This window comes from Megalobrama amblycephala, linkage group LG20 (assembly GCF_018812025.1).
Source record: "Megalobrama amblycephala isolate DHTTF-2021 linkage group LG20, ASM1881202v1, whole genome shotgun sequence".
NCBI lineage: Eukaryota > Metazoa > Chordata > Actinopteri > Cypriniformes > Xenocyprididae > Megalobrama > Megalobrama amblycephala.
The window spans coordinates 17088077-17112829 of record NC_063063.1 but is presented as its reverse complement, the minus strand read 5'-3'; the positions used below and the strand labels follow the sequence as shown (position 1 = coordinate 17112829).

The 24753-nt window shown below is 37.5% G+C and overlaps 2 protein-coding genes across 2 annotated transcripts in view; one reads left to right on the top strand and one right to left on the bottom strand.

Annotated features, from left to right (window-relative positions):
- rhoq (ras homolog family member Q) overlaps positions 1-14561 on the top strand; it is a 24608-nt gene extending 10047 nt beyond the window's left edge. The window contains 4 exon segments of the mRNA XM_048169767.1: positions 8389-8553; positions 13526-13576; positions 13578-13622; positions 13787-14561. Coding sequence (XP_048025724.1) covers positions 8389-8553; positions 13526-13576; positions 13578-13622; positions 13787-14002 — 477 coding nt within the window. The 3' untranslated portion in view covers positions 14003-14561.
- pigf (phosphatidylinositol glycan anchor biosynthesis, class F) lies at positions 14365-24753 on the bottom strand. Its single transcript, XM_048169768.1, has 6 exons — positions 24509-24753; positions 22659-22908; positions 21860-21951; positions 21657-21773; positions 20244-20352; positions 14365-14830 (listed from the first exon to the last, which is right to left on the bottom strand). Exons 2-6 carry the CDS (start codon positions 22884-22886, stop codon positions 14717-14719), a joined length of 660 nt encoding a protein of 219 aa, XP_048025725.1. The 5' UTR covers positions 22887-22908; positions 24509-24753; the 3' UTR covers positions 14365-14716.

Here is a 24753-nt window from a genome sequence, read left to right as displayed (position 1 = left end):
GACAAAGATGGACTTCAGAATGTATCTCTCACTCACACACATACATCTGATTGAATTTGGAGTACAGGAAGACATGCATACATGCAGTAAATGGAGAGCAGAGGGGCTCTGGAGATAAATGTTTCATAGGAACAGCAGTGTAAAAACACTTTCTTTCTCTCTACCATATTGGTCTCCCTCACTCTCTCAACTCATCTTTGTGACTGTGGGAATCTTACAGAAGCACTGTATAGACAGATTGGAATCTGATCTGAAAGACAAGGGTTGAGGGAAGAGAAAAGGGCAAGGCAATTGCACTCTGACTGATGGATGGATGCTTGCTTTATTAGCCCAATGTAGTAAATTGTGCTGCAATAAAACCAGACAGTCAACACTGTATGGCTGGAACACAGAAGAGTATAACATATGTTACTATAGATGCTGACTGATGTGTTGATATGAAACATATACAATATAATACAGTAGTATATATATATGGGGGTGGGGGTTGGCTTGAATGGGTGTCCCTTATTTTGCAACCCTAACTCCATCACACAAATGTGTTTTAAACTGAGTGTGTGTGTCTGGTTGAAGGAATATATATATTTAATATAAGGACAGTGACTAGGCATCTCAGTACAAATAACAAACATCCCCCTCCATTCCATATCAGATATTTGCTTTTGTAAGAAGCAAAGAATAGAAAAGGGACAGAAGCAGGAGTTGTCTTATACAGTACTATGTGTGGAGGAGAAGCTGTGCACAATTGACTATTGTCACTGTGTTCATACTCTAGGAGTAATGCATGCATTCAGAGGCTGTCTGTTGTCAGTGGTATCAGCTGGAGGGAGAGCTGTATGGTAATGACGGCAGCAGGCAGCAGAAAAAGGGTGTTTCCAGGTTCACTGCATTAGACTGCTGTCTTGCTTTTTTTCACTCCATTTCCCTCAGCTCTCAATAGAGCAGGGTGCTTACGTACACACAGGTACACACACACACACACACGTTTTCCCCAGAAATGTCACATATTTCATTATTAACAAGCTCTGGATCTTGATAAGCCGTCACAGGGCGTTTTCAAGGGAATGAGGCACTAATATAAAAACCTGTTTTATCAACTGGTTTTCACAGGCAACAATCAAAATGTATTTTAGCTTAATTACAAACCAGCAGCCTGTTTCAGCTCAACTGCCTTTTGATGCTACGGTAGAAACCAATATAGTGAAAACTACTCAAAATTATGAGTAGCTTATAGCTTGCCAAGCTACAGTTTCAATGTAGTTCTACTACTGTCAAACCTGAGCTGTTGAAATTTTAACGCGGGGGGTTGACATTTTAACGCTTTAGATGTCCTCTCATGAGTCTATTAGTGGTGTTATAGAATCAAGCGTAGCGTTAGTTCTGGCAGGTCACGTCTGAATCTCAGCTGATCCACATCTACCTATAGACGTACAACGCCTGTCACAGCATCCCTATATATAAGGTCCATTCAGTATTATCAGCAGCTATATCGCATTGCTTAGGAGCTAATTACCCTCCTCCATCCCCAGCTTCACCTCTCGTCCACAGTCAGGACTTGGCCTTCTGATATTCCTCTTTAAATCGCACTGTCACTTATCTTGATTTATGTTGTCACATTAAATTATTGTCATTAAGAACATTAATGATATCAGCAATACATTGATGTTGGTTATGTTCTGTTTACCCTAGGGGGGTTATCGCTGCACTCCCTGCTCTTATCCATGCTAGGCTGCATGGATGGGCAGGGAGTTCTTGCCTAGAATGGAACCATACCGCCATTCCAAATTGTTAAAGGTCCCGTTCTTCGTGATCCCATGTTTCAAACTTTAGTTAGTGTGTAATGTTGTTGTTAGAGTATAAATAAAATCTGTAAAATGTTAAAGCTCAAAGTTCAATGCCAAGCGAGATATTTTATTTAACAGAAGTCGCCTACATCGAACGGCCAGTTTGGACTACATCCCTCTACTTCCTTCTTTAATGACGTCACTAAAACAGTTCTTTCACTAACCTCCGCCCACAGGAATACACAAGAGTTGCGTTTGTAGAGTGTGTTTGTCGCCATGTCATCGAAACGCTGTTATTTTCATCCCGCAGTCCAATCACCGGGTCTGATTCCGGTGATTAAAATTAAAGACATGTTTACAATAACACTGAGCGTGTGCATCTCCACGTTATGGTAAGAGGCGTGACCTTTCCGGGACCTTTCCGCTAAGCTGCTGTCGAATCACAACACAGGAACCGCTGGCACAATCAGAACTCGTTACGTATTTCTGAAGGAGGGACATCATAGAACAAGGAAGTCATCAGCCCGTTTTTATGACAGTGGAAACAGCGGTATACAGATAAGTAAATTATGTGAAAAATACTGTGTTTTTTTACACGCGAAACATCAACACATGTTATATTGCACACTATAAACACAATCAAATCTTCAAAAAACCATGAAAAACGGGACCTTTAATCATCTTTGACGATAGTGGTCCTGACAGAACTGGTATTATTGTATATTCATGTAGCCAGCTTTAGTTAAAGGGGTAATTCACCCCTGGCAAAATGGGCTTTCAATAAAACTTGGCAGCCTACACCATAGGAAAATCTCGAGGGAACCAGTGGCAAATTAGTCTTTCAGGTTTTGATGTCATCCCTGCACCACTCTATTAAAATAGGCTTGACCAGAGTCAAAAACAGCCTTGCTTGAGTAGGAAATACTTTTTGGCAAACTTTGTCACTATAGTATCGACTTGTATTGTTCCTGGGTGCAAGAATTAAAAGTCACGCTGCATTCAAACAGGTTGTCAACGCTTGACGGAGGGCATGTCTGAAGCTTGTGTTGACGCGACTGTTATATTGATAACAGCCAATCACATTACTTTTCGGTGTTGCATGAACACAATTGGCTAGCGACTGCTCTAGAGTGTTTGCATAAGGCGATCTGATTGGCTGACGCCTGCATTGGCGCTTGAAAAGTTGAGAAACCTTCAACTTCTGCCGCGAGCAACACGAGTGAAGCGATGTGACGGAACCCACAATTCAGTTCGCCAATGCATGACGTCACCCATTCAAAGTAAACGAGAAGCGTTAACGCCGACGCCCTGTGTGAATGCAGCGTCGGTGTTTCTGTCAGTTGATTAGGAAAAAGAGGAATGGGGAGCACAAGAAATTACCCCCAAAAGATCATTTAAAATCATTATTGTGTTAAATGATTAAAGCATCAAATAGACATTACAAAATGTAGCTTTAGAAAAAAAATATTTTATTTGATTTAACAGAATTAATGAAAATGAAAAATGAAAAAAATAATGAAATTATACTTTAAATAAGAAACTAAAACAAGTAAGTGGCGATACATGTCTAAAAGAGTAAGTCACTGAGTCATTCATTTATTCGATTTGTTCAAATGGCTAATTTATTCAGGAATGAAGTAAATGGCTCTCTTTATGAATGGGCTTTTGAATCATTGGTTCACCTGATTGATTCACTCAAAACGTGGATTCATTCAGAAATGAAGCACCGCTGTGTATTGCTCGGAGATACATAACAGTTCTAGCTTTATATGTTTTTGTTGAAAGTTGAGAAAAAGCAGACAATACTGTGTCTAAAATAGAACACAATATTAAAGTGCCCCTATTATGCCTTTTTTCTTTCTTTCTAATATTGTTTGGGAGTCTCCTACAACAGGTTTACATGCATGCAAGGTCAAAAAACACTTTCGTTTTCTCATAATAAACATTTAATTTCACCTCAGTTCTCAATGATTGGTAAACGATACGTTAGAAGCAGTTCAAAGAATCAGTCTCTCTAAACCCCTCCTTTCCATGAGCGTACACTAAAGATTATACTGCTGTGGTTTTGTTGAAAAAATGAATTTTCCCTGGTGTCTGCGTGTGCAATAAGTGGACGGGCAATATGCTTATGTTTCGTTGTGACGTCACAACGAAACGGCTTGGGATTCGTTTAATTGACTCAGTCGACTCTTACTTTTGAGAGACAATGACTTTATATATGGTGCACTTTCAGATTTAAAACTTTGCAGGGTGTTTTCATTCACTTAGAGCTATGTTACACACTACATGAAAGGTAATTTTCAAAAATCCATAATAGGGACACTTTAACTACTTATTTATTGAACTGTTGTATAAAATCAATATCACATTTGCACTCGTGCTATTCGGGACAAAAACAGCACTCAATTGATATTGCTCTCATTACTCGTGTGATATTCCTTAACTATATCATAAATATGAGACACAAACTTATTCAGGGGCATTTTTGCCCTGATATCTTGAATTTTAGGGGCATTCTAACTACACTTCATAGGCTCCATCACGCAGTGAGTTGTTGCCCTGCTTCATGTTCGTCATCAATCAACTGTATGAAATGTAAGATGAACTACGTAGGTCTGGTGCGGGGCGGGTGCGTTAAATGCATTAATTTATTTTTTCTCATAATCTAATGAATTAAATTATATGTGTTAAATCATCAGCACTAATATATATATGTGTGTGTGTGTGTGTGACCAAATGTCCAGCCACCGGTCCCCACAATGTAAATTAATTAATAAAAATACTAAATGATGTTTTTGTGAGAAAATAAAGGTGTGCACAGTTTCCTGTGATGGTTAGGTTTAGGGTTAGGGGTAGGGTAGGGGGATAGAAAGTACGGTTTGTACAGTATAAAATGCATTGCGGCCTATGGAAAGTCCCCACAATTCACAAAAACCTAACATTTGTGTGTGTGTGTGTGTGTGTGTGTGTGTGTGTGTGTGTGTATGTATGTATGCTCTCATGTATGCCTGTTTTGTTTCTCGGTTATCGTATTGTACATCAGTTGTTCCCAACCCTGGTATTTCAGGACCAGGGTTGGGAACCACTGTTGTACATTGTTTCTGTGACCTTGACCCTTGTCATAAGCATTTCAGTGCCCAGTGTACCTTGTGCAAATGACAAATACACCAACACAGATTCATATTTCCTTGCTACTCCCCATTCTCTCCAGCAGCAACAGGCTTTGTAATTGTAAAAATAATAAATTTCCACCCATCTGCCATTGTTTGGACAGCAGGTAGTACCGCCCCAACCTCACACCATTGTTTGATCCAGCTCTGTCATCTTCAAACAGATTGGGCCTTTTGAACAAAAAGAATTCAATTTTGTTTAGTATCTTGAAAATGACACATTTCACCTTTTAAGTTGGTAGAATCACTACATTTCATTAGCGACTCTCAACATGGACATAAACTTGTGTAAAATGTGTGCTCTCTGGTGGTAGCAAGAGATATGCAGGAGACGTGGGTGGAAGATGTGTTGGCTTATTCTACATTCAGTTTTGGCAAAGGGCAGCTGTAAATAATACCATCCCTCCCACCCTGCCCCCTGTAGAATGTTTGAACAGGCCAGAGGATGGGCTGCAAAGTGTATTTATAATGCAGTCGGCCCACAGGGGCAACGCACACTCACACAAGTCTCACTTACACCACAGATGCACCTGCTCAACTTTGTTTTGTCAGGTTATGTTGTAACAAATCCTGATTTGTCATGTGGCAGGGACAGGACGATCTCCCGACAGCAGAAGCAAACCGTTTCGGCTGTAATTCTTAAGGTTATATATCGCAGGTTCATATCTCAGCCACAGAACGGCACATTTGGCCTTGAAACATTGACAGTTGCAAGTAAAAACAGAAGGTTTATATCGCTCGCCAATCTTTTTGATGAATGAGCGACTGTCTGGCTCTGTTGTGTGTGCTTATTTGAAGTTGCTAACAGTGAGCTTTCCCACAGTGTTCTACAGCAAACCCAAAAGTGATGTCAAATTTACCACTGCCCAGTGACATTTTGCGAGTTTCACGTGAGGGCAAAAACATTACCCACACAGATTTTGCTTGTGTTGGTCCCACAAATTCACCACAATGACCAACAGAAAGCTGCTTGATTTGAAAGTGACTTCTTTGTGTCAGTTGTGCTTTATACTTATGGAAGCTTGTTTCCACCACTAAATAAAAAAAAAAATAAAAAAGGTAATTGCGAATTTTTATCTCACAATTCTGACTTTTTTCTCAGAATTGCGAGATATAAACTCAAAATTGCGAGTTATAAAGTCAGAATTGCATGATATAAAGTTTGTCGCACAATTCTGACTTTATCTCACAATTCTGTTTTTTTTGTCTCAGAATTGCGAACTATAGTCAGAATTGCATGATATAAACTTGCAATTTCGACTTTTTCTCAGAAATGTTTATCTGACTTTATAACATGCAATTGCGAGTTATAAAGTCATAATTGTGAGAGAAACCCTCACAATTGCTCATAACATACATAACACGTAATTCTGACGTTTATCATAAAATTCTGACTTTATATCACGCAATTCTTACTTAAAGGTGCCCTAGAATGTTCTTTCACAAGATGTAATACAAGTCTAAGGTGTCCCCTGAATGTGTCTGTGACGTTTCAGCTCAAAATACCCCATAGATTTTTTTTTAATAAATTTTTTTTAACTGCCTATTTTGGGGCATCATTAACTATGCACCGATTCGGCGCGTGGCCCCTTTAAATCTCGCACTCCCTGTCCCCCGAGCTCTCGACTATAATACAGTGCATAAACAAAGTTCACACAGCTAATATAACCCTCAAATGGATCTTTACAAAATGTTCATGCATGCTGCATGCATGCGTTGGATCATGTGAGTATAGTATTTATTTGGATGTTTACATTTGATTCTGAATGAGTTTGAGGCTGTGCTCTGTGGCTAATGGGCTAATGCTACACTGTTGGAGAGATTTATAAAGAATGAAGTTGTTTATGAATTATACAGACTGCAAGTGTTTAAAAATGAAAATAGCGACGGCTCTTGTCTCTGCAAGTACAGTAATAAACGATAGTAACTTTAACCACATTTTACAGTACATTAGCAACATGCTAACAAAACATTTAGAAAGACAATTTACAAATATCACTAAAAATATCATGTAATCATGAATCATGGCAGTTATTATTGCTCCATCTGCCATTTTTCGCTGTTGTCCTTGCTTGCTTACCTAGTCTGATGATTCATCTGTGCACAGATCCAGACGTTAATACTGGCTTATCTAATGCCTTGAACATGGGCTGGCATATGCAAATATTGGGGGCGTACATATTAATGATCCCGACTGTTACGTAACAGTCGGTGTTATGTTGAGATTCGCCTGTTCTTCGGAGGTCTTTTGAACAATGGTGTTTGAGACTCACTGTATGTCAATTCCATGTACTGAACTCTTGTTATTCAACTATGCCAAGGTAAATTCAATTTTCCATTCGATGGCACCTTTAATATTACGCAATTCTGATTTCTGACTTTATATCTCACAATTGCAAGAAAAAAAGTCAGAATTGTGAGATAAAAAGTTGCAATTGCCTTTTTTTAGTTTTTCATATAATACCTCTATGCTATTGACAAAAGACAGTGAAAGTTTTTTTTTTTTTTTTTTTTTGCCCACAAAATTTCACTGAAATTTCTCTAATGTGTCTGCACATAAAGGCTTATGCAACCCTGAAGAGCATCAGGACTCCTAGTTACACAAACTTGCAGAAGTACTTTTTCACTCACAATCTTCAGTCAGCAGATGTTAGTAACGTCCCTCGCGGTTCAGATGCAGAGGTGCTCCTAGATGAGAGACGTCACGGTAAATTAAGCTCTGAAGCTCAGAGACTCCGGCTCCACATTTCTGGGGTTTCATTCCTGGAAGCCCAGGACTGTTCCTGAGTGGTGCCTGTTGCAAATGAAATGTTTGTACTGCAACGCATGGCCAGAGGCACATGCTGTTATAGTTTAGACACACTCTCGTTAGAAAGAATAACCATGGATGATTGCATACCAATACACACACACACTGCGTGTGGAGACACACAAACCCACGTTGGAAAAAAACAAGCTCCCAAAAATATCAGTCACATGTCCCCAGTAAATCCAGGCTTATCTGTTGTAGCGTCTGGGGTTTCTGGTTTCCAGAGGACATGTCGATGCCTCTGTGCTGCTTTAGAGGACGAATGAGGAGATGGAGGAAATGTTGTTGAGTGAAATATGGATTTATGGGTCACGAGTCATAATCTAAATCATATTAATCTCTGCTCGATCATTAGGGTCAGCGTAATTTCTGGTTGCTGCTTAAGTGATTGCTGATAATGTTCCATTTCAGAGCGTTTGTGGACAGTGATTCAATATAGTGGTGAATGCTATTAGTTAAGATTTGTGGAGAAGGAAATGACCAAACTCATATTAGGGTATTTTACTATAGTAAATATTTCTGAGCTTTTGAGTGCATTCCTGATGCTTTTTTTTAAACCATTGTTGACTTATGATCAGTAGAAGGCCCTATACTTGTTTTTATCCAGTGTCTTCTGGTCTGACAGGAGGACTATGATCGCCTGCGACCCCTGTCCTACCCCATGACAGATGTCTTCCTCATTTGCTTTTCTGTGGTGAATCCGGCCAGCTTCCAGAACGTAAGAGAGGAGTGGGTCCCAGAGCTGCAGGAGTACGCGCCCAACGTCCCTTACCTGCTCATTGGCACTCAGGTACACACACACTTAATTATTATTCTGTATACTGCCTACTTTTGGTAATTATATGTGAAACAGTGCACAAATTTGTAACAAAAACATTTGGTACACTAGTATGCTACAGTGTTGCTATATTGGTGTCCATTTATCATCTTGGCCATAAATGTCTCTAATAAAAAATTCTTAATTTTTGGCAGTCTGATTAGATAATTAAGAAAATAATCAACTTTATTTGCATACTTGCAGTACACTTATGTAAAGCGATATATACTATATAGCAAGTCTAAAGTGTCTGATTTTGTTATTTCAACGCAAATGTGGATATATGTCCCAACTAATTTGGCAAATTTGGATGTATGTCTAGTCTCGCATAGCAAGACCTTCAGACTGACGGCAGAAGGTCTGGACTCTATCGTAGATTTCATTGGCCAAGGGCCACCCAAGAAGACATTTGATTGACATGTAACGCAACCAATCACAGTTCGTTTTGTTCCGCGTCATGTTTAGGGGCATGAAAATGCAAAATCAATGTCCCTAAAATAACAGACCAAGAACTTCACATAATTTTGAAAATCCAGCATTTAGTTGATCCTGGAAAGCACTCATTGTCACAGTTGTAAACACGGCGGCGTTCTTCTTTGATGAGGGGGTTTGCCGTGACGGCATTTGTTTCCAGGCGGACTATTAAAGAACGCGACACACACGTCTCTCGGACGTTCTGTAGAATTCAACCAACCAGATGACGACTTTGAAAATCCTGAAGTGTTTCCAGTTAAGTATGCCATGTGCATCAGACATTCAGACAACTATAAGCCATCTATAAGCAATAGGCTTTTTTTTAAGAAAGTAACTGTAATCTGATTGAGTATTTTAAAGTGTAATATAATCTAATTACAAGTACTTAATTTTTGGAATCTGATTACATAATCCAGATCCAGATGTGATCAGTTACTACCCAGCACTAAATGTACAGTATAAAAAATGCATATCTTTTTGAGATTTGCTGAAGATTGCATTTAACAATGTTATTAGATTATTTATGTTTTCAAAGATTAACTTTAGGCGAGTGTTAAAATGGATGGTAAAAACATAATCTAAACACGCATGCACAATAAAACATTCATTATCTATATGATATATTGTGCATCCCTAGTATGTTGCCTGTCAGAATTACTGATGCTACAGAGATATTTATGATCCATGAGAATGCATTATGTTTGCAAGTCCTGTGTGGTTATAGTTGTCGTAATATTATGGATTGAACATATTGATTTGTGTGCTATCGTAACAGGTTCAATCATCAAGTGTTCATGACATGATCTGGTCAATTGTTCAGACGGCTTATGCTTGTGGTTTGGTAATTACTATAACCCATGTATGTGCGTTAAGAGTGAGGGTTCGCTATCAGCCCTAGTCCTGTCAGGTCATGTTTATTGCTGTGTGTAAGGTTCCTGTCTTAATCAGACCACAGAAGTGAGATGAATACAGATGCAGCGCAATCGATAAGAAAGAGGGCTAGAGAATCCCGGAAACAAGGATCCTGAACTTGGGCTGCACAATTAATTGAAATAAATCTGAAATCGCAATCTGATTTAGTGCAATGTATCAATCACAAAGGCTATAATTTGATTAAATAAATATATGCGCTGTGTGTTTCAGTGAAGCATGGAACTGTTTTCTCACACATGGGCAGCTCATTATGCAACATGCACCAACCATCTTCTCATTCTTGTAATGAGAAACGCTTATTAACAAAATGGAACCTTTTAAAGGATTAGTCCACTTTTAAATACACTTTTCCTGATCAATTTACTCACCCCCATGTCATCCTAGATGTTCATGTCTTTCTTTCGTCAGTCGAAAAGAAATGAAGGTTTTTGAGGAAAACATTCCAGGATTTTTCTCCTTACAGTGGATTTCAATGGCTACCAACAGGTTGAAGGTCAAAATTACAGTTTCAGTGCAGCTTCAAGGGCTTTAAACGATACCAGATGAGTAATAAGGGTCTTATCTAGCGAATCGATCGGTCATTTTCGAAAAAAATACAACCGTTTATGCTTTATAAACAAAATATCGCCTTGAACGTACTTTCCGCTTCTGCATTCTTCATAACGCTTACGCTGAATGTTCTACGCCTTCCCTATTCTACTTACGGAACGAACGCGGCGCCAGTTTCGTTTTTTTCTGTAACTTGAATAGAGAAGGCGTAGGACATTCAGCGTAAGCCTTATGAAGAATGCGGAAGCGGAAAGTACGTTCAAGGCGATATTTTGTTTATAAAGCATATACAGTTGTATTTTTTTCGAAAATGACCGATCGATTCGCTAGATAAGACCCTTATTACTCATCTGGTATCGTTTAAAGCCCTTGAAGCTGCACTGAAACTGTAATTTTGACCTTCAACCTGTTGGTAGCCATTGAAATCCACTGTAAGGAGAAAAATCCTGGAATGTTTTCCTCAAAAACCTTCATTTCTTTTCGACTGACGAAAGAAAGACATGAACATCTAGGATGACATGGGGGTGAGTAAATTGATCAGGAAAAGTGTATTTAAAAGTGGACTAATCCTTTAAGCGTTTTCTATCAAAATAACTTTACAGTTATGTAAAACTTTCAAATTAAAATTTCCTGATAATTTACTCACCCTCATGTCATCCAAGATGTTTATGTCTTTCTTCAGTGGAAAAGAAATTAAGATTTTAGATGGAAACTTTCCAGGATTATTCTCCTTATAGTGGACTTCAAGTGGAGCCCAAACGGTTGAAGGTCAAAATTAAAGTTTCATTGCAGCTTCAAAGGGATCTACATGATCCCAGATGAGGAATAAGGGTCTTATCTAGCAAAATGATCTGTCATTTTCTAAACATTTTTTTTTTAAATTATATACTTTTAACCATAAAGGCTCGTCTTGAACTAGCTGTCTTCTTCTTCTCTGTTGGAATTCCAGCAGTGTAGACACTGCTAAGTGTATTACTGCCCTCCACAGGTAAAAGTTTGAACTAAATTGTCATAAACAATATGCTAGTGCAAGTATATAACAATTACTTAAAACTTTGACCTGTGGAGGGCAGTAATACACTTAGCAGTGTCTACACTGCTGGAATTCAAATAGAGAAGAAGAAGAGAGCGTTTATGGTTAAAAGTATACAATTTTTTTTGTTTTTGTTTTTTTTTTAGAAAATGGCTGATCGTTTTGCTAGATAAGACCCTTAAGGCCTGTTCACACCGGGACGAATATCGTGCGCGATTTTCGCCGACGTTTAACGCCTCGTGACTAAACTAAACTAAACAAAGGGGGCCAATGTGAGTGTGCACACCGACGCGAAAAACGCGAGGCGTAAAAGCGTCATTTTTTAAAAAACGCCTCGGGTTCGTTTTTTTGGTTTGACGCGCCGCGTTAAAAACTGGCCGACCAATGAGATTGGTGCTTTTGTTCACGTGCCTGGAGCTGCTGAAGTTACAGTAAAACACGACTTGGTGGCGCTCAAGCACAAAACAGTCTTGCCAAGCACACAAGACGACGAAGAGAAAGTAAGTAGACGAGGAAGACCCCTACAAACTATCCCTGCGTCTCAAACAGCTCCCTAGCTTCCTAGGTCATGTATCTGTATACCATTTAAATGAATGTGGCCGATTCCCTGATCAGTGCCCTGACTAGTGAACTAGGGAGCTGATTGAGACGCACGCTATGGGTGCTCTGCCAGTTCTTGGCCATACCAATAGATGTGTATTATTTCTGTATTTTTGCTGTTTTTTTTCTTTTACATTCAAGAAATATAGTTGAGAATGTCTATTTCATTAATGTTTATTTGCACTACTGTTTCTGACTACCATCTCTCATATATATGCCATTTAATATCTGCATTTTTATTTTCTTTAACTTTATTAATATCATAAATATGTTTATTTGCACTACCGTTAAGCACAAGCGCCACATACTGTCAGGGAGTGAATTTGCACGTTCACTCTGCGCATCGCCAGTGAAAATCGCTTGGGTGTGAACACAAAAAACGTCTCGAAAAACGCTGGCGAAAAACGCTGGCGTTACACGCGTGCGATATTCGTCCCGGTGTGTACAGGCCTTTATTCCTCATCCGGGCTGTAGATCCCTTTAAAGCTGCACTGAGACTGTAATTTTGACATTCAACTGTTTGGGCTCCATTGAAGTCCATTATATGGATAAAAATCCTGGAATGTTTTCATCAAAAACCTTAACTTCTTTTCAAATGAAGAAAGAAATACATAAACATCTTGGATGACATGAGGGTGAGTAAATTATCAGGAAATTTTAATTTGAAAGTGAACTAATCCTTTAAATTATATTATTAGTCCTTAAATGCTCAATTGTTTTACAGTGAAATGTTGAGTAGTATTTTTTGTTTATTTAGTACTAAAACTACTACTACTACTACTACTAATAATAACAATAATAACAGTAATAATAATTATTTTATAGTCATATTGATCAGAAAAATTGCAATTAGATTTTTTTTCCCTAAATCATGCAGCCCTACCCTGAACCCTACAAAGCTTCACTTTTGCTGTCAACCAGCTCATGAACATTGGCATATTTAAAGGAAACCTTAAAATGTGTCTAAATGGAAGATGTGAAGGATGTACAACTCTCTGTAGTGGTTTTGGTAATACCTCAATGGATGTATGGAGAGCAGGTTTTTTTTTTTTTTTTTTTTTTTTTTTTGTGGAGAGTAGCTGGCAAAAAGTTCAAACTTAGATGAAGTGGAATTTTAATTGGAAACAGGGAAGGCAGAGACCCTCCTAGACAACTGCGGTGGTACTTTTTAGGTGAAAGGGGAGTCTGCAGACGCATGCCACCATCTGGTCTTGGGTTGAATTTCCTGGAGCCTTCTGCTCTAAAAACAAACTCTATCGTATGGAATCTCATCCACTGTCCTTACACAGTTAACCCCTCACGTTGGGTCTGCTTAACTGTGACTTTCTCTCTCTCCTTCTCCTTTTTTGACTGTAGATTGACCTGCGGGATGACCCCAAGACTATTGCCAAGCTGAACGACGTGAAGGAAGAAGCCCATTGTGACAGAACAGGGCCAGAAGCTAGCAAAAGAGGTGAGGCAAAATGATACTTCCTATTTCTCAAGAAATAAAACTGAAACTTTGTACTAAGAGAAAACTAAGTCATGGGTCAAAGGCAAAGTGAAAAGAACAGCACATTGTCCTAAATTTGATCAGTGAATATCTAAAAAGGTGTCTCATTTTCTGTGCCTTTCCAGATTGGTGCCTGCTGTTATGTTGAATGCTCAGCACTGACACAGAAAGGTCTGAAAACTGTGTTCGACGAGGCCATTATAGCCATTCTGGCTCCTAAGAAAGGCGCGCTCAAGCGAAGACTGGGCCCCACGCTGCATCAACTGCTGCCTCATCACATGATACACCAGCTCAGGGGCGTCCAGGTGAAAGAAGAGCAAGAACTGGCGGTGACCAATTGACAACCAACCAGATTACAATCTGACTTCTGAGCTAAAGGGAGGGAGAACCAATGGACGCAGTCACCTACAAGTGAAATATGAACAATGGTGCCGTACAGTCCAAGTCATGGGCAAATGACAAAAAGACACTTTCTTCAGGGAGGAAATGACACAAGAACACTAATCATTGAGATGGAATACAAGGAAAACAACAAAATGATTTACTGAACATACAAGCACAGAGAATAGACAAGTGAAAGAAATGAAAAGATGTCTGAAGACACCCTTTCCTAATGAACAATCGAACTGTATTTCCGCGTCTGGATCAGCGAGCACGAGTACGAAACCCAGACAAGCCTAAACAGCACAACCAAACCCATCTGTCATTTACAGAAGTAAGACTTTATTCAACTTCAAAAAGGGAAACTCAGCATCTTAATTTGGGTTGCAAAACAGTTGCTTTTTACAAAATGTCTCAAGTCAGTACTGGTTTTATTTACAAGAAGGAAGAGGGGAATTCTCAAATAAATATACTGCCATTATGAGCATACAACAAATTAAATGTCTATTCTCAAAAAAACAAAAAAAAACAGAGTTTTATTGTTGTAAATGTGACCTCAGAGTCATTTCTTTGATTTGGAGCGCGCACTGGGATGGACAGTCGTTTTTGACTCAAGCCTGGTTCTTTTTCTCTGTCCGTTTTTCTGGTGGCCTGTGACTGTGTCCTTCGTTTCCTCACTTAAGCTTGTAGGTGAGCTGTTTGCGATGCCAGTGGATCCAGACAGGGGCAGCGACAAGGCCAGTCAGAAATCCAGTAGTTGCCCCGAGGGTACAGGAAATGGGCCAAACCTGCACAGAGGAGCCACAAAATGAGATCAAAACTGTCATATTGCAGGAGCACAAGTGACTGACTGCAAATTCTACAGAATCACTGTGGTGTTTTACCAACCAAATTTTGTATTTTAGACTGCTTTCTTCCTCTTTCTTTTTTTAACATAAGTTTTGAGTGTTATGTATTGGTGGCCTTGCCTCTCAGGTCGGTGCCGACTGCTTTGCATTTTTGCTTCATATGATCAAGGTGATTTCAAATGTTATTTGATCTTTTTTTTTTTTTTTTTAATGAATTTCCTGCAGTCCATGCAAATATGTGGAGTGGTTTGAGTGGTCTTTAAAGCTTCCAGCACATTGTGAGCAACAAAAAAGCCTTTATAAACAGTAGATATATGGAATGCAAATCTAAAAATCAAAAGGCACAATGGTTTTATGAGTGAACATAATTCATGATTAAAAACTTGCTGTTGATGCCCAATGTGCAGTGGATATACAAAATGTAAAATTAATGACTTGCCTCAAAATGCTTACTGACTATTAAAAAAAAGTTTTTCTAATATTTTGTCACTTTTTTTTGTCCTGTTGCTTCTACCTTATTTCAGTCTAGCACATAAAACATTTTAAAATATGCATTTCTTTTTGTTAACTTGGAGAAAAATAATTATTATACTAATTAATTGACAGACAATATATTAACAGAAAAATATGTACACTTCAAAAGTATGAGGTCAATAAGATTTTTAATGTTTCTGAAATAAGTCTCTTATGCTTACCAAGGCTGCGTTTTTCTTAAATAAAAAATGTTAAAACGGTAATATAGTGAAATATTATTACTATTTAAATAACTTGTTTCTATTATTTATTCCTGTGATGGCAAAAGCTGTATTTCTATTTTATTACTCCAGACTTCAGTCACATGATCCTTCAGAAATCATTCTGATATGTTGATTTGGTGCTCAAGAAACATTTCTTATTATCAATGTTGAAAACAGTAGTGCTGATTAATTTTTTTGTGGAAATATTGTGTTTTTTATGTATAGAAAGTAAAAAAAAGCATTATATATATATATATATATATATATATATATATATATATATAATATGTGTGTGTACACATTATATTTATATATATATACACATATATATATATATATATATATATATATATATATATATATATATATATATATATATATATACACACACACACACAGGTGCTGGTCATATAATTAGAATATCATGAAAAAGTTCATTTTTTTTTATTGTAAATTAATTTTTAAAAATGAAACTTTCATATATTCTAGATTCCCTACATGTAAAGTAAAACATTTCAAAAGTTCTTTTTTTAAATTTTGATGATTAGAGCGTACAGCTCATGAAAGTCCAAAATCCAGTATCTTAAAATATTAGAATATTTCCTAAGATCAATCAAAAAATGGATTTTCAAAAACAGTAAAGTTCAAGTTCTTTAAAGTATGTTCATTTGTGCACTCAATACTTGGTCGGCAGCACATATTACAGCAAATGACTTGCTCTTAGCACAAATTACAGCATCAGTGAAGTGTGGCATGGAAGTGATCAGCCTGTGGCACTGCTGAGGCACTATTGAGCCTTCAGATCATCTGTATATCGTTGGATCGACTGTTTCTCATCTTTCTCTTGAAAATATCCCATAGATTCAGGGGTCAGGCATGTTGGCTGGCCAATAAAACACAGTAATATCATGGTCAGCAAACCACTTGGAAGTGGTTTTTGCACTGTGGGCAGGTGCTAAAGTCCTGCTGGAAAAGGAAATCAGCATCTCCATAAAGCTTGTCAGCAGATGGAAGCATAAAGTGCTCCAAAATCTCCTGGAAGATGGCTGCATTGTCTTTGCACTTGATAAAACACAATGGACCAACACCAGCAGATGTCACGGCCCCCCAAATCATTACTAACTTCAGAAACTTCCACACTAGACTTCAAGCAGCTTGGATTCTGTGCCTCTCCAGTCTTCCTTCAGACTCTGGGACCATGATTTCAACATGAAATGCAAAATTTACTTTTATCTGAAAAGAGGACTTTCGACCACTGTTCACTGTCCAGTTCTTTTTCTCCTTAGCCCAGGTAAGATGCTTCTGACGTTTCCTGAAGATGTCTGAGTGTGGTGACTCTTGATGCGCTGACTCTGACTTCATTTGACTCATTGTGAAGCTCTCCCCCAAGTGTTTGAATCGGCTTTACTTGACAGTATTCTCAAGCTTGTGGTCATCCCTGTTGCTTGTGCACCTTTGCCTACCCAATTTCTTCCTTCTAGTCAACTTTGCATTTAATATGCTTTGATACATCACTCTGTAAACAGCCACCACATTCAATAATGACCATCTGTAACTTACTCTCTTTGTGGAGGGTGTCAATGATTGTCTCCTGGACCATTGCCAAGTCGGCAGTTTTCTCCATTAGTGTGGTTTCAAAGAACAAGAGATACCCGGAATTTATACTGTAGGGATGGTCATTTAATGAAACTCAAATGTAAATATTCTAATATTTTGAGATACTGGATTTTGGACTTTCATTAGCTGTATGCTCTAATCAACAAATTAAAAAAAAAAAAAAAAAAACTTTTGAAATGTTTTACTTTACATGTAGGGAATCTAGTATAAATGAAAGTTTCATTTTTTAAAATAATTTACAATAAAAAAAAACTTTTTCACAATATTCTAATTATATGACCAGCATCTGTAGTTGCTATTTTTCATATGTGTGTGTGTGTGTATTTTAATGTGTATATATATTTATATACATGTATACAGTGTATGTACATATTTTATATAATATAATAATCTTTTTTATAGAGAGTAAGATTGGTGACACTTCACAATAAGGTTTCATTAGCTAACATTAGTTAACTACTTTAATTAACATTAACTAAGAATCAACTACTACAGCATTTATTAATCTTAATGTTAATTTCAACATTTACTAATACATTATTATAATAATTATAATTATTATAATAAAATATATAATTATCATTATACAATTATTATCATTAGCTAACATGAACAAACAATAAACAGCTGGATTTTTATTAACTAACATTAACAAAGATGAATAAATACTATAACAAATGTATTGCTCATTGTTAGTTCGTGTTAGTTAATACATTAACTGATGTTAACAAATGAGACTTTATTGTGAAGTGTTAACGTGAGATTTTTACCCCTCATCCTTGGTCTCTAAATGACTGAAGATATGCAGAGTGGCTCAGAATTAAAAAATGTCAGTAAGATTGATTATTCAATTATCCCAAGACTATGATATGGGTTGCAATATAGAGTGTCACTGCACTGAGAAATCACAAGTCATGAGTTCCTTTCTCTAAAGAAAAGCATCTGGCTTCAACCACCCCAGAGTTTCTCATTAGCTCACAATCCCATCATCATCATGTGTTCAGGAATCATCACTACGCCAACCCCACTCCCCTCCCTCCTCACTCCCATAATGAGTCAGTCTCATCCCTCTGGCCTCGTCTAGACATCTGTGTGTAGAGAGAGTGTCAGAAAGCACACAAGGGAGACTTCAGTGTGACATTTTGAGGGCAAAACGAGGGCAAACACTGGCCTCTGATCAATGTCTGTACAACACATGAATAATTGAAGTAGCAGCGCAGTCCTTCTATGCTTTGAGAACATTAAATTTTTCATGAAGATTGGTTCATTCCCAACAAAACCTGTCTATGGCGGTCCTGCACGACTGGTTGAGGAATGTATATGTTGTCTAAAAAGGCTCTCGGTGTTAACTACACATCATTTGTTTTCTATTTAAAGGTGCTAAAGAGGATGTTTTGTTTTATACATTTTTGCAATATTACCTGAAACTGTCTTTACTAACTGATAAAAGACTATTTATTAGGTGCACTGAAAGGAATAATATTAATATACATCATCTGTGCACGAGGTAGGGCCTTAAAAACATCAGCCAATCGTTTACGCGATCATCGCGTAAACGATTGGCCCTCTGGCTTGTCAATCACTGCCGTGACATTCCTTGTGAGAGACGTGCGCGGATTGGCCCTCTGGCTTGTCAATCACTGCCATGACGTTCCTTGTGAGAGACGAGCGCGGCTGCGCGCTCCAGTAACTTTCCACACTCCACAGGCGCCTGCATGCGATGTTTTTGTCCGGAGACAGGAGTAACAACTGCAGATTATGAGTTACCTGCGGTGAGTCCGACATAATGAATCCACTAACACGACATGGCGAATGCCGGCGGTAAACACTCGTGTTCCGTTACTCGTGCACGAGTTTTGGGAGGCGTTCCCTTCGAAAGGAGGGGGGTTGTTCTTACGCATGCTCTCATTTCAAAAACTCAGTAACAGTCTTTGGTTTCTCAGTCGACGAAAAGATCCTCTTTATCACCTTTAACATTGATCACTAGTATAATAAAATGCTGAGATAAATGTCCTTTGATATAGATATAGATGTGATTATGGTATAAAAGAAATCAAGTTTCATGTGTCTGAATCAAAAAATAATAATGGACATGATTAAAAAAAAATGTTTTTATGGTTTTTGCCCATTTAATCCAAGTCATTGACATTCATCGTATGGACAATAATAGTTAATCAAAGTCTCCTTTTGTGTTCTGCAGAAGAAAGAAAGGCACAGGTTTGGAAGGACTGAGTAAGAAGAGTGTGCTACTTTTCCATTGTTTTTCAATGGAAACGTGATAGATGGACGTCTTTAACCATTGCGCGTCTTTTGCATGACACGGCTTTTGAAAAACGCGCCGCTCAAGTTAAAAGAAGTTCAGCTTGAAAAAGAACAACAACAACCCATGTCTCTAGCTCTTGCACTTTTTTGCATTCCACTGACCTGCGTCTCGTGCTTTTAACAGCAAAAATGCGTTGTGTGAAACAGCCCTAAATGATGACAATTTTACTTTTTCAGTGTACTATCCCATAAGGCATGTAGGACAAAAATAGATGATTTTTTGCATACAGAGAAATATGAATTTGAAAAAACTAATTTTATTATTAGACAGCATAAACATAAGTAAAGTTAAACCAAAATATTTATACAAAGCAAAATCATTTCTCTGACATGTTCCTCCTTTCTGAAGTTTGATGCAACATAAGAGCAGAAGCTTTGAAACAAGGAACACTGTACTGCAATTCTGCTGCCACGGCAGAAATCTGCTCTCTTAACTGAGCATAACAATGTATTATAGTGAATATTAAGAGACACAATTTTTAGAGGCTTTTACTTTACTAGACAGAGTCACAGGAAATCAACGGGGGTGGGGGGCAGAGATGCATTGGGATGAGTTGCAGGGCAGACTCAAACCTGCATTACCCACTGGAGCACACATAGAGTCTCAATGAGCCAGAAGCATGTGCATTTATTGCGAAATGTCATTTCTTTTGAAATGACTGTAATTTCACACTAACCTGCCATGGTCTGTCCCAGTCAAGAGGAATAGGGAAAGCTCCCAGCCAGGCCCCAATCACACTACAGCCAGTGGTAATCTGAAGCGAGGTGTCCCACACTGACATCGCCCTGAAAATCACACATGCTAAACGATCATAATGTTGCTAACAAATTAACATGAATAAAGCACAAATGTTACTCATGAATACAGAATAATAATCATATATCAAAAGAAGCAGTTTTCATATGAACATACACTACCATTAAAAAGTTTGGGGTCAGTACATTTTTTTGTTGTTTGTTGGTTTGTTTTTTAAAGAAATTAATACTTTTATTAAGCAAGCATGCATTAAATGGATCAAAAGTGACAGTAAAGACTTTTTAAGGTTATGGTTTCCATAAAAAAACTGTACCCCTGTTTTCAACATTGATAATAAGAAATGTTTCTTGACCACCAAATCAGCATATTAGAATGATTTCTGAGGGATCATGTGACACTGAAAAACTGAGCTTTGTCATCACAGGAATAAATTATACTTTCATTAAAAAAAAAAAAAAAAAAATAGAAAACAGTTGTTTTAAATTGTAATAGTATTTCAGAATAGTACTATTTTACTGTAATTTTGATCAAATAAATGATGATGGTGAGCATAAAAGACTTCAAAAACATTAAAATCTTACCAACCCTAAACTTTTGAACGGTGATGAATGAATTTAATTTAAAATACTGTATGCCGGTTATAAAATATGAGGCTTTTTGGCTGGTATACAGTGTAGTTATACAAGAGGACTATGAATGTTCAATGAAAACAAAAAGTGTGCACAACTGCGTATTCACATCTGAGAGACAAATTTCCTGCAGTGCTTAAGCAGAGATATTGCAGCTGTATAAACACACAGTATCTCTGACTATCATACCATTGGAACATCCCTAAATGATAGTACAAACATTGTGAGGTCTTGTTTCAAAACACCTCAGTCAATGTAAAGCTGTAGTTTATTTAAGCTAAAATGTTACATATTTTAACAATTGTATTAATTAAACACTAATATATACAAATAGAAAACAGGAAAGCCAGCTTATGCCCCACCCTGCAGAGAAGAAAAAGCATTAGGCTTTCAACTCAACTCTAGTTGCTCATTAATGGGGATTGGGGTATTATGATTGCCATTTCAAAATGGTTTTGCATCATATTGATTTTTATATCAATAGATTTTATATTTACATTGTTCAACCTACAACAATCCCTTGTCTATGAAACTCAATGAGATCTGTTGCACCATTTGTCAAAGTTAGCCAAGGTCTCCATCTAGTGGACTACAGCCACTGAAGGCTGCACCTGAAACAATAACACAAACTGCTAAGCCTCACACCGTAAACGGTGCAAGCAATGATTCGTGTGGTTCAAGTAGAGAGTTTATCCAGCATTTACCCATCTCTGCTGAAAACCCGGATCCACGCCTGTACATTAGGGCCCAGTATGCAGAGACATCTCAATGTAGTGAGTGTGGACAGCAGCACGGCCAAAGAAAATGTCTCCAGGGCAGACCTGCAACATGATATGTGACTTATACATCTGGTATTTCACATTTTTGGACACAAAACAAACAAACAAATGCTTACAGTAATACTTACTCGAGCAGAGGTGCGCCGTACATTACCACCACAGTATGAAAAAAGAGGCATGACAGTAGAAAGTACAGACAGGATCTGGATAATCTGTTGATCTGTGAATGAAATAACAAATGAAACTATATAAAGTGACTGAAATCAAAATTGACAACTCTTGTTTTTATGAAATATTGTAGTGCAATGACATCTCTTCTCTGATGTGTTTTTATGCACAAGGAGGGCAGGACATCCTCACTCACATAAATCACAGCAATAGCAAAACACAACAATCCAATCAATTGCTGAAGGACAAAATGAAGTCCCGCCCTACATTATTTAATGTTTGCGAAGCCGTTTCACTCATATACTTACGTCACAAGGATGACATCAAAACTCACCACTGGTTCCCTCAAGATTTTCCTATGGGGCTTTATGAGTAGAAGTTGATGATAATTGGATGTTTTGTTCTACAACATAAATTACACACATCCATACTGATAATGCAAATTTTGAAGCTGTTATGTTTAGTATGTTTTGTATTAAGAACCTAGATATGAACGTTTGGAGTGTGTGTGTAATTTATGTTGTAGAACAAAACGTCCAAGAATCGTTTACCACAGACCTTATTTTACTCATAAACTGGAAAAAACCCACAGGAAAATCTTGAGGGAACCACAGCGAATTAATCTCCCAGGTTTTGACGTCATCCCTGCAACCACTCTATGGGGAAGAAAAATCGCATTTCATGCCAACTTTAATGTTCATTCTATTTAGTCATCAGTTATGTTTGCATATCATTGGAGAATGTTCTGCACATCTCTACCTTGTAGCTCAGTGTGTTCTTCTTTGTTGGTGGGCTGATGCCAAGAAGCCAAAACACTGCAGTGTTGACCACAGCAACAGACCCAGCCACACAATACAGCCAAACCATGTGAGTCCCATAAACAGAGAAGTTTTCCAAAAACACAGCAGGGATCACAGTTGCCATGAAGATGGTGGAGGCAATGATGGCATGAGCGGATGCCATGCCCCTAATCTCAACATCCCACATTATGGAAGTTAAATAGAGGTACCTGTTAAAGAATAATTAGAGTAAATTAATGGGATGAATGAATAATTGCAAAAGAAATGTTAAAGCCATTTGCATGTCTTTCAAATGTGGTAAATCCAAAAATGGTCAATATTCATATTATTCATATCCTATATTAATAATTTATTACCATTTATGACTTTTTAATAGTACTTTACTTAAGATTTCAAATATTCATATAATCTTACTCAATGTATTCAATTACTATCATATAATCACATATTTACTCCTTATTGTACTCATTTATTATTTTGATCTTCATTGTATTTTCTTTCACCTGCTGAACTCTGTGTGCTATCATTTCCCAAGTGAACTTTAAAGGGTTAGTTCACCCAAAAATGAAAATTATGTCATTAATGACTCACCCTCATGTTGTTCCAAACCCGTAAGACCTCCGTTCATCTTCGGAACACAGTTTAAGATATTTTAGATTTAGTCCGAGAGCTTTCTGTCCCTCCATTAAAAATGTATGTACGGTATACTGTACGCACGCTGTAAACAAAACAACCTTCGCAAACATGTCTAAGGATTTCGACACAGAGGAAGACTTGCATTTTTTTGCTCAGCCATATTTATTTGAACCCGAATACACAGACGAAGAACTAAGAGCGATGGAAGAAGCTCCTACACAGCAGCAACCGCTGTCACAAGCAGCGTCACTGCGGAGACCCGGAAGAGAAGACAATGCTGAATAAAGTCGTAGTTTTTGTTATTTTTGGACCAAAATGTATTTTCGATGCTTCAAAAAATTCTAACTAACCCACTAATGTCACATGGACTACTTTGATGATATTTTTATTACCTTTCTGGACATGGACAGTATACCGTACATACATTTTCAATGGAGGGACAGAAAGCTCTCGGACTAAATCTAAAATATCTTAAACTGTGTTCCGAAGATGAATGGAGGTCTTACGGGTTTGGAATGACATGAGGGTGAGTCATTAATGACATAATTTTCATTTTTGGGTGAACTAACCCTTTAAGATTTTCTAGGTAATGGGGTATGGTGACACTTATAGTTAATATTGGGCACTTGCCAGATTCTGCCAAAGCGAAGATATTCACAGAATTGATGTTCTTGTGCACATGATGTACCTTTTCCTGCAATAATATTTTGTATTCAGATGAAAGGGGATATTTTAAATGTATTAATGTTGCTATTCTGTTGTTCTGACAAAGGTGTTAACCCACTCTTTGGGGGCTATTTTTTACTCTATCTGATAATGTCAACAGTAACGGGACCATAAAATTACCCAATGACTGTCTGGATAGCAGGAAACCATAAAATGTCATACATTTTCTAAATTCTAAAAAAAATATTTGTTATTATTTATGTAAAATCAAACTTAAATTCAATAAATAAATATTTTTTTCATCAACGTCATCGACTGCATGGATCTCATTTTCTCAAGTTTTTGCATCAAAATGATTTCATTTAAGGTCAAAGAAAGGACACAAAAGACAGATATTAAAGAAACGTAATAATGAGGCTGGCAATAAAAGCATAATTTCCAGTAAACGTTAGAAAAGCAAGGACACTATTGCACACAACGATTCATTCAATGATTAATTCGACTTACTTTGAAGAAAAGACTGACTTGACCAGTGAAGTGTTGTGCCTGGTTGTAGTTTATATCCAAAAAATTAACTTCCTTACACTAATGAATCAGCGGATTCCCCCAGCACCTGAACAGCTTGAACAAATTCAAGTTTTACCTTTATAGACCGAATACCATAAAACTGCAAATAAATGTAACGTTAAACAGTGCTTATTTACAAAACACGACAGACGGTTATTTCCGGGAAAATGAAGTCACCAACAATC

What these genes read in the sequence shown, in the direction of transcription:
- pigf (XM_048169768.1), bottom strand. Translation starts at nt 22,886, where the DNA reads ATGTGGGATGTTGAGATTAGGGGCATGGCATCCGCTCATGCCATCATT. An exon ending in CGGGTTTTCAGCAGAGATGG is followed by an intron (nt 20,353 to 21,656) that starts GTAAATGCTGGA and finishes TGTGATTTTCAG; the next exon opens with GGCGATGTCAGTGTGGGACA. An exon ending in ACTGGGACAGACCATGGCAG is followed by an intron (nt 14,831 to 20,243) that starts GTTAGTGTGAAA and finishes TCCTCTGTGCAG; the next exon opens with GTTTGGCCCATTTCCTGTAC.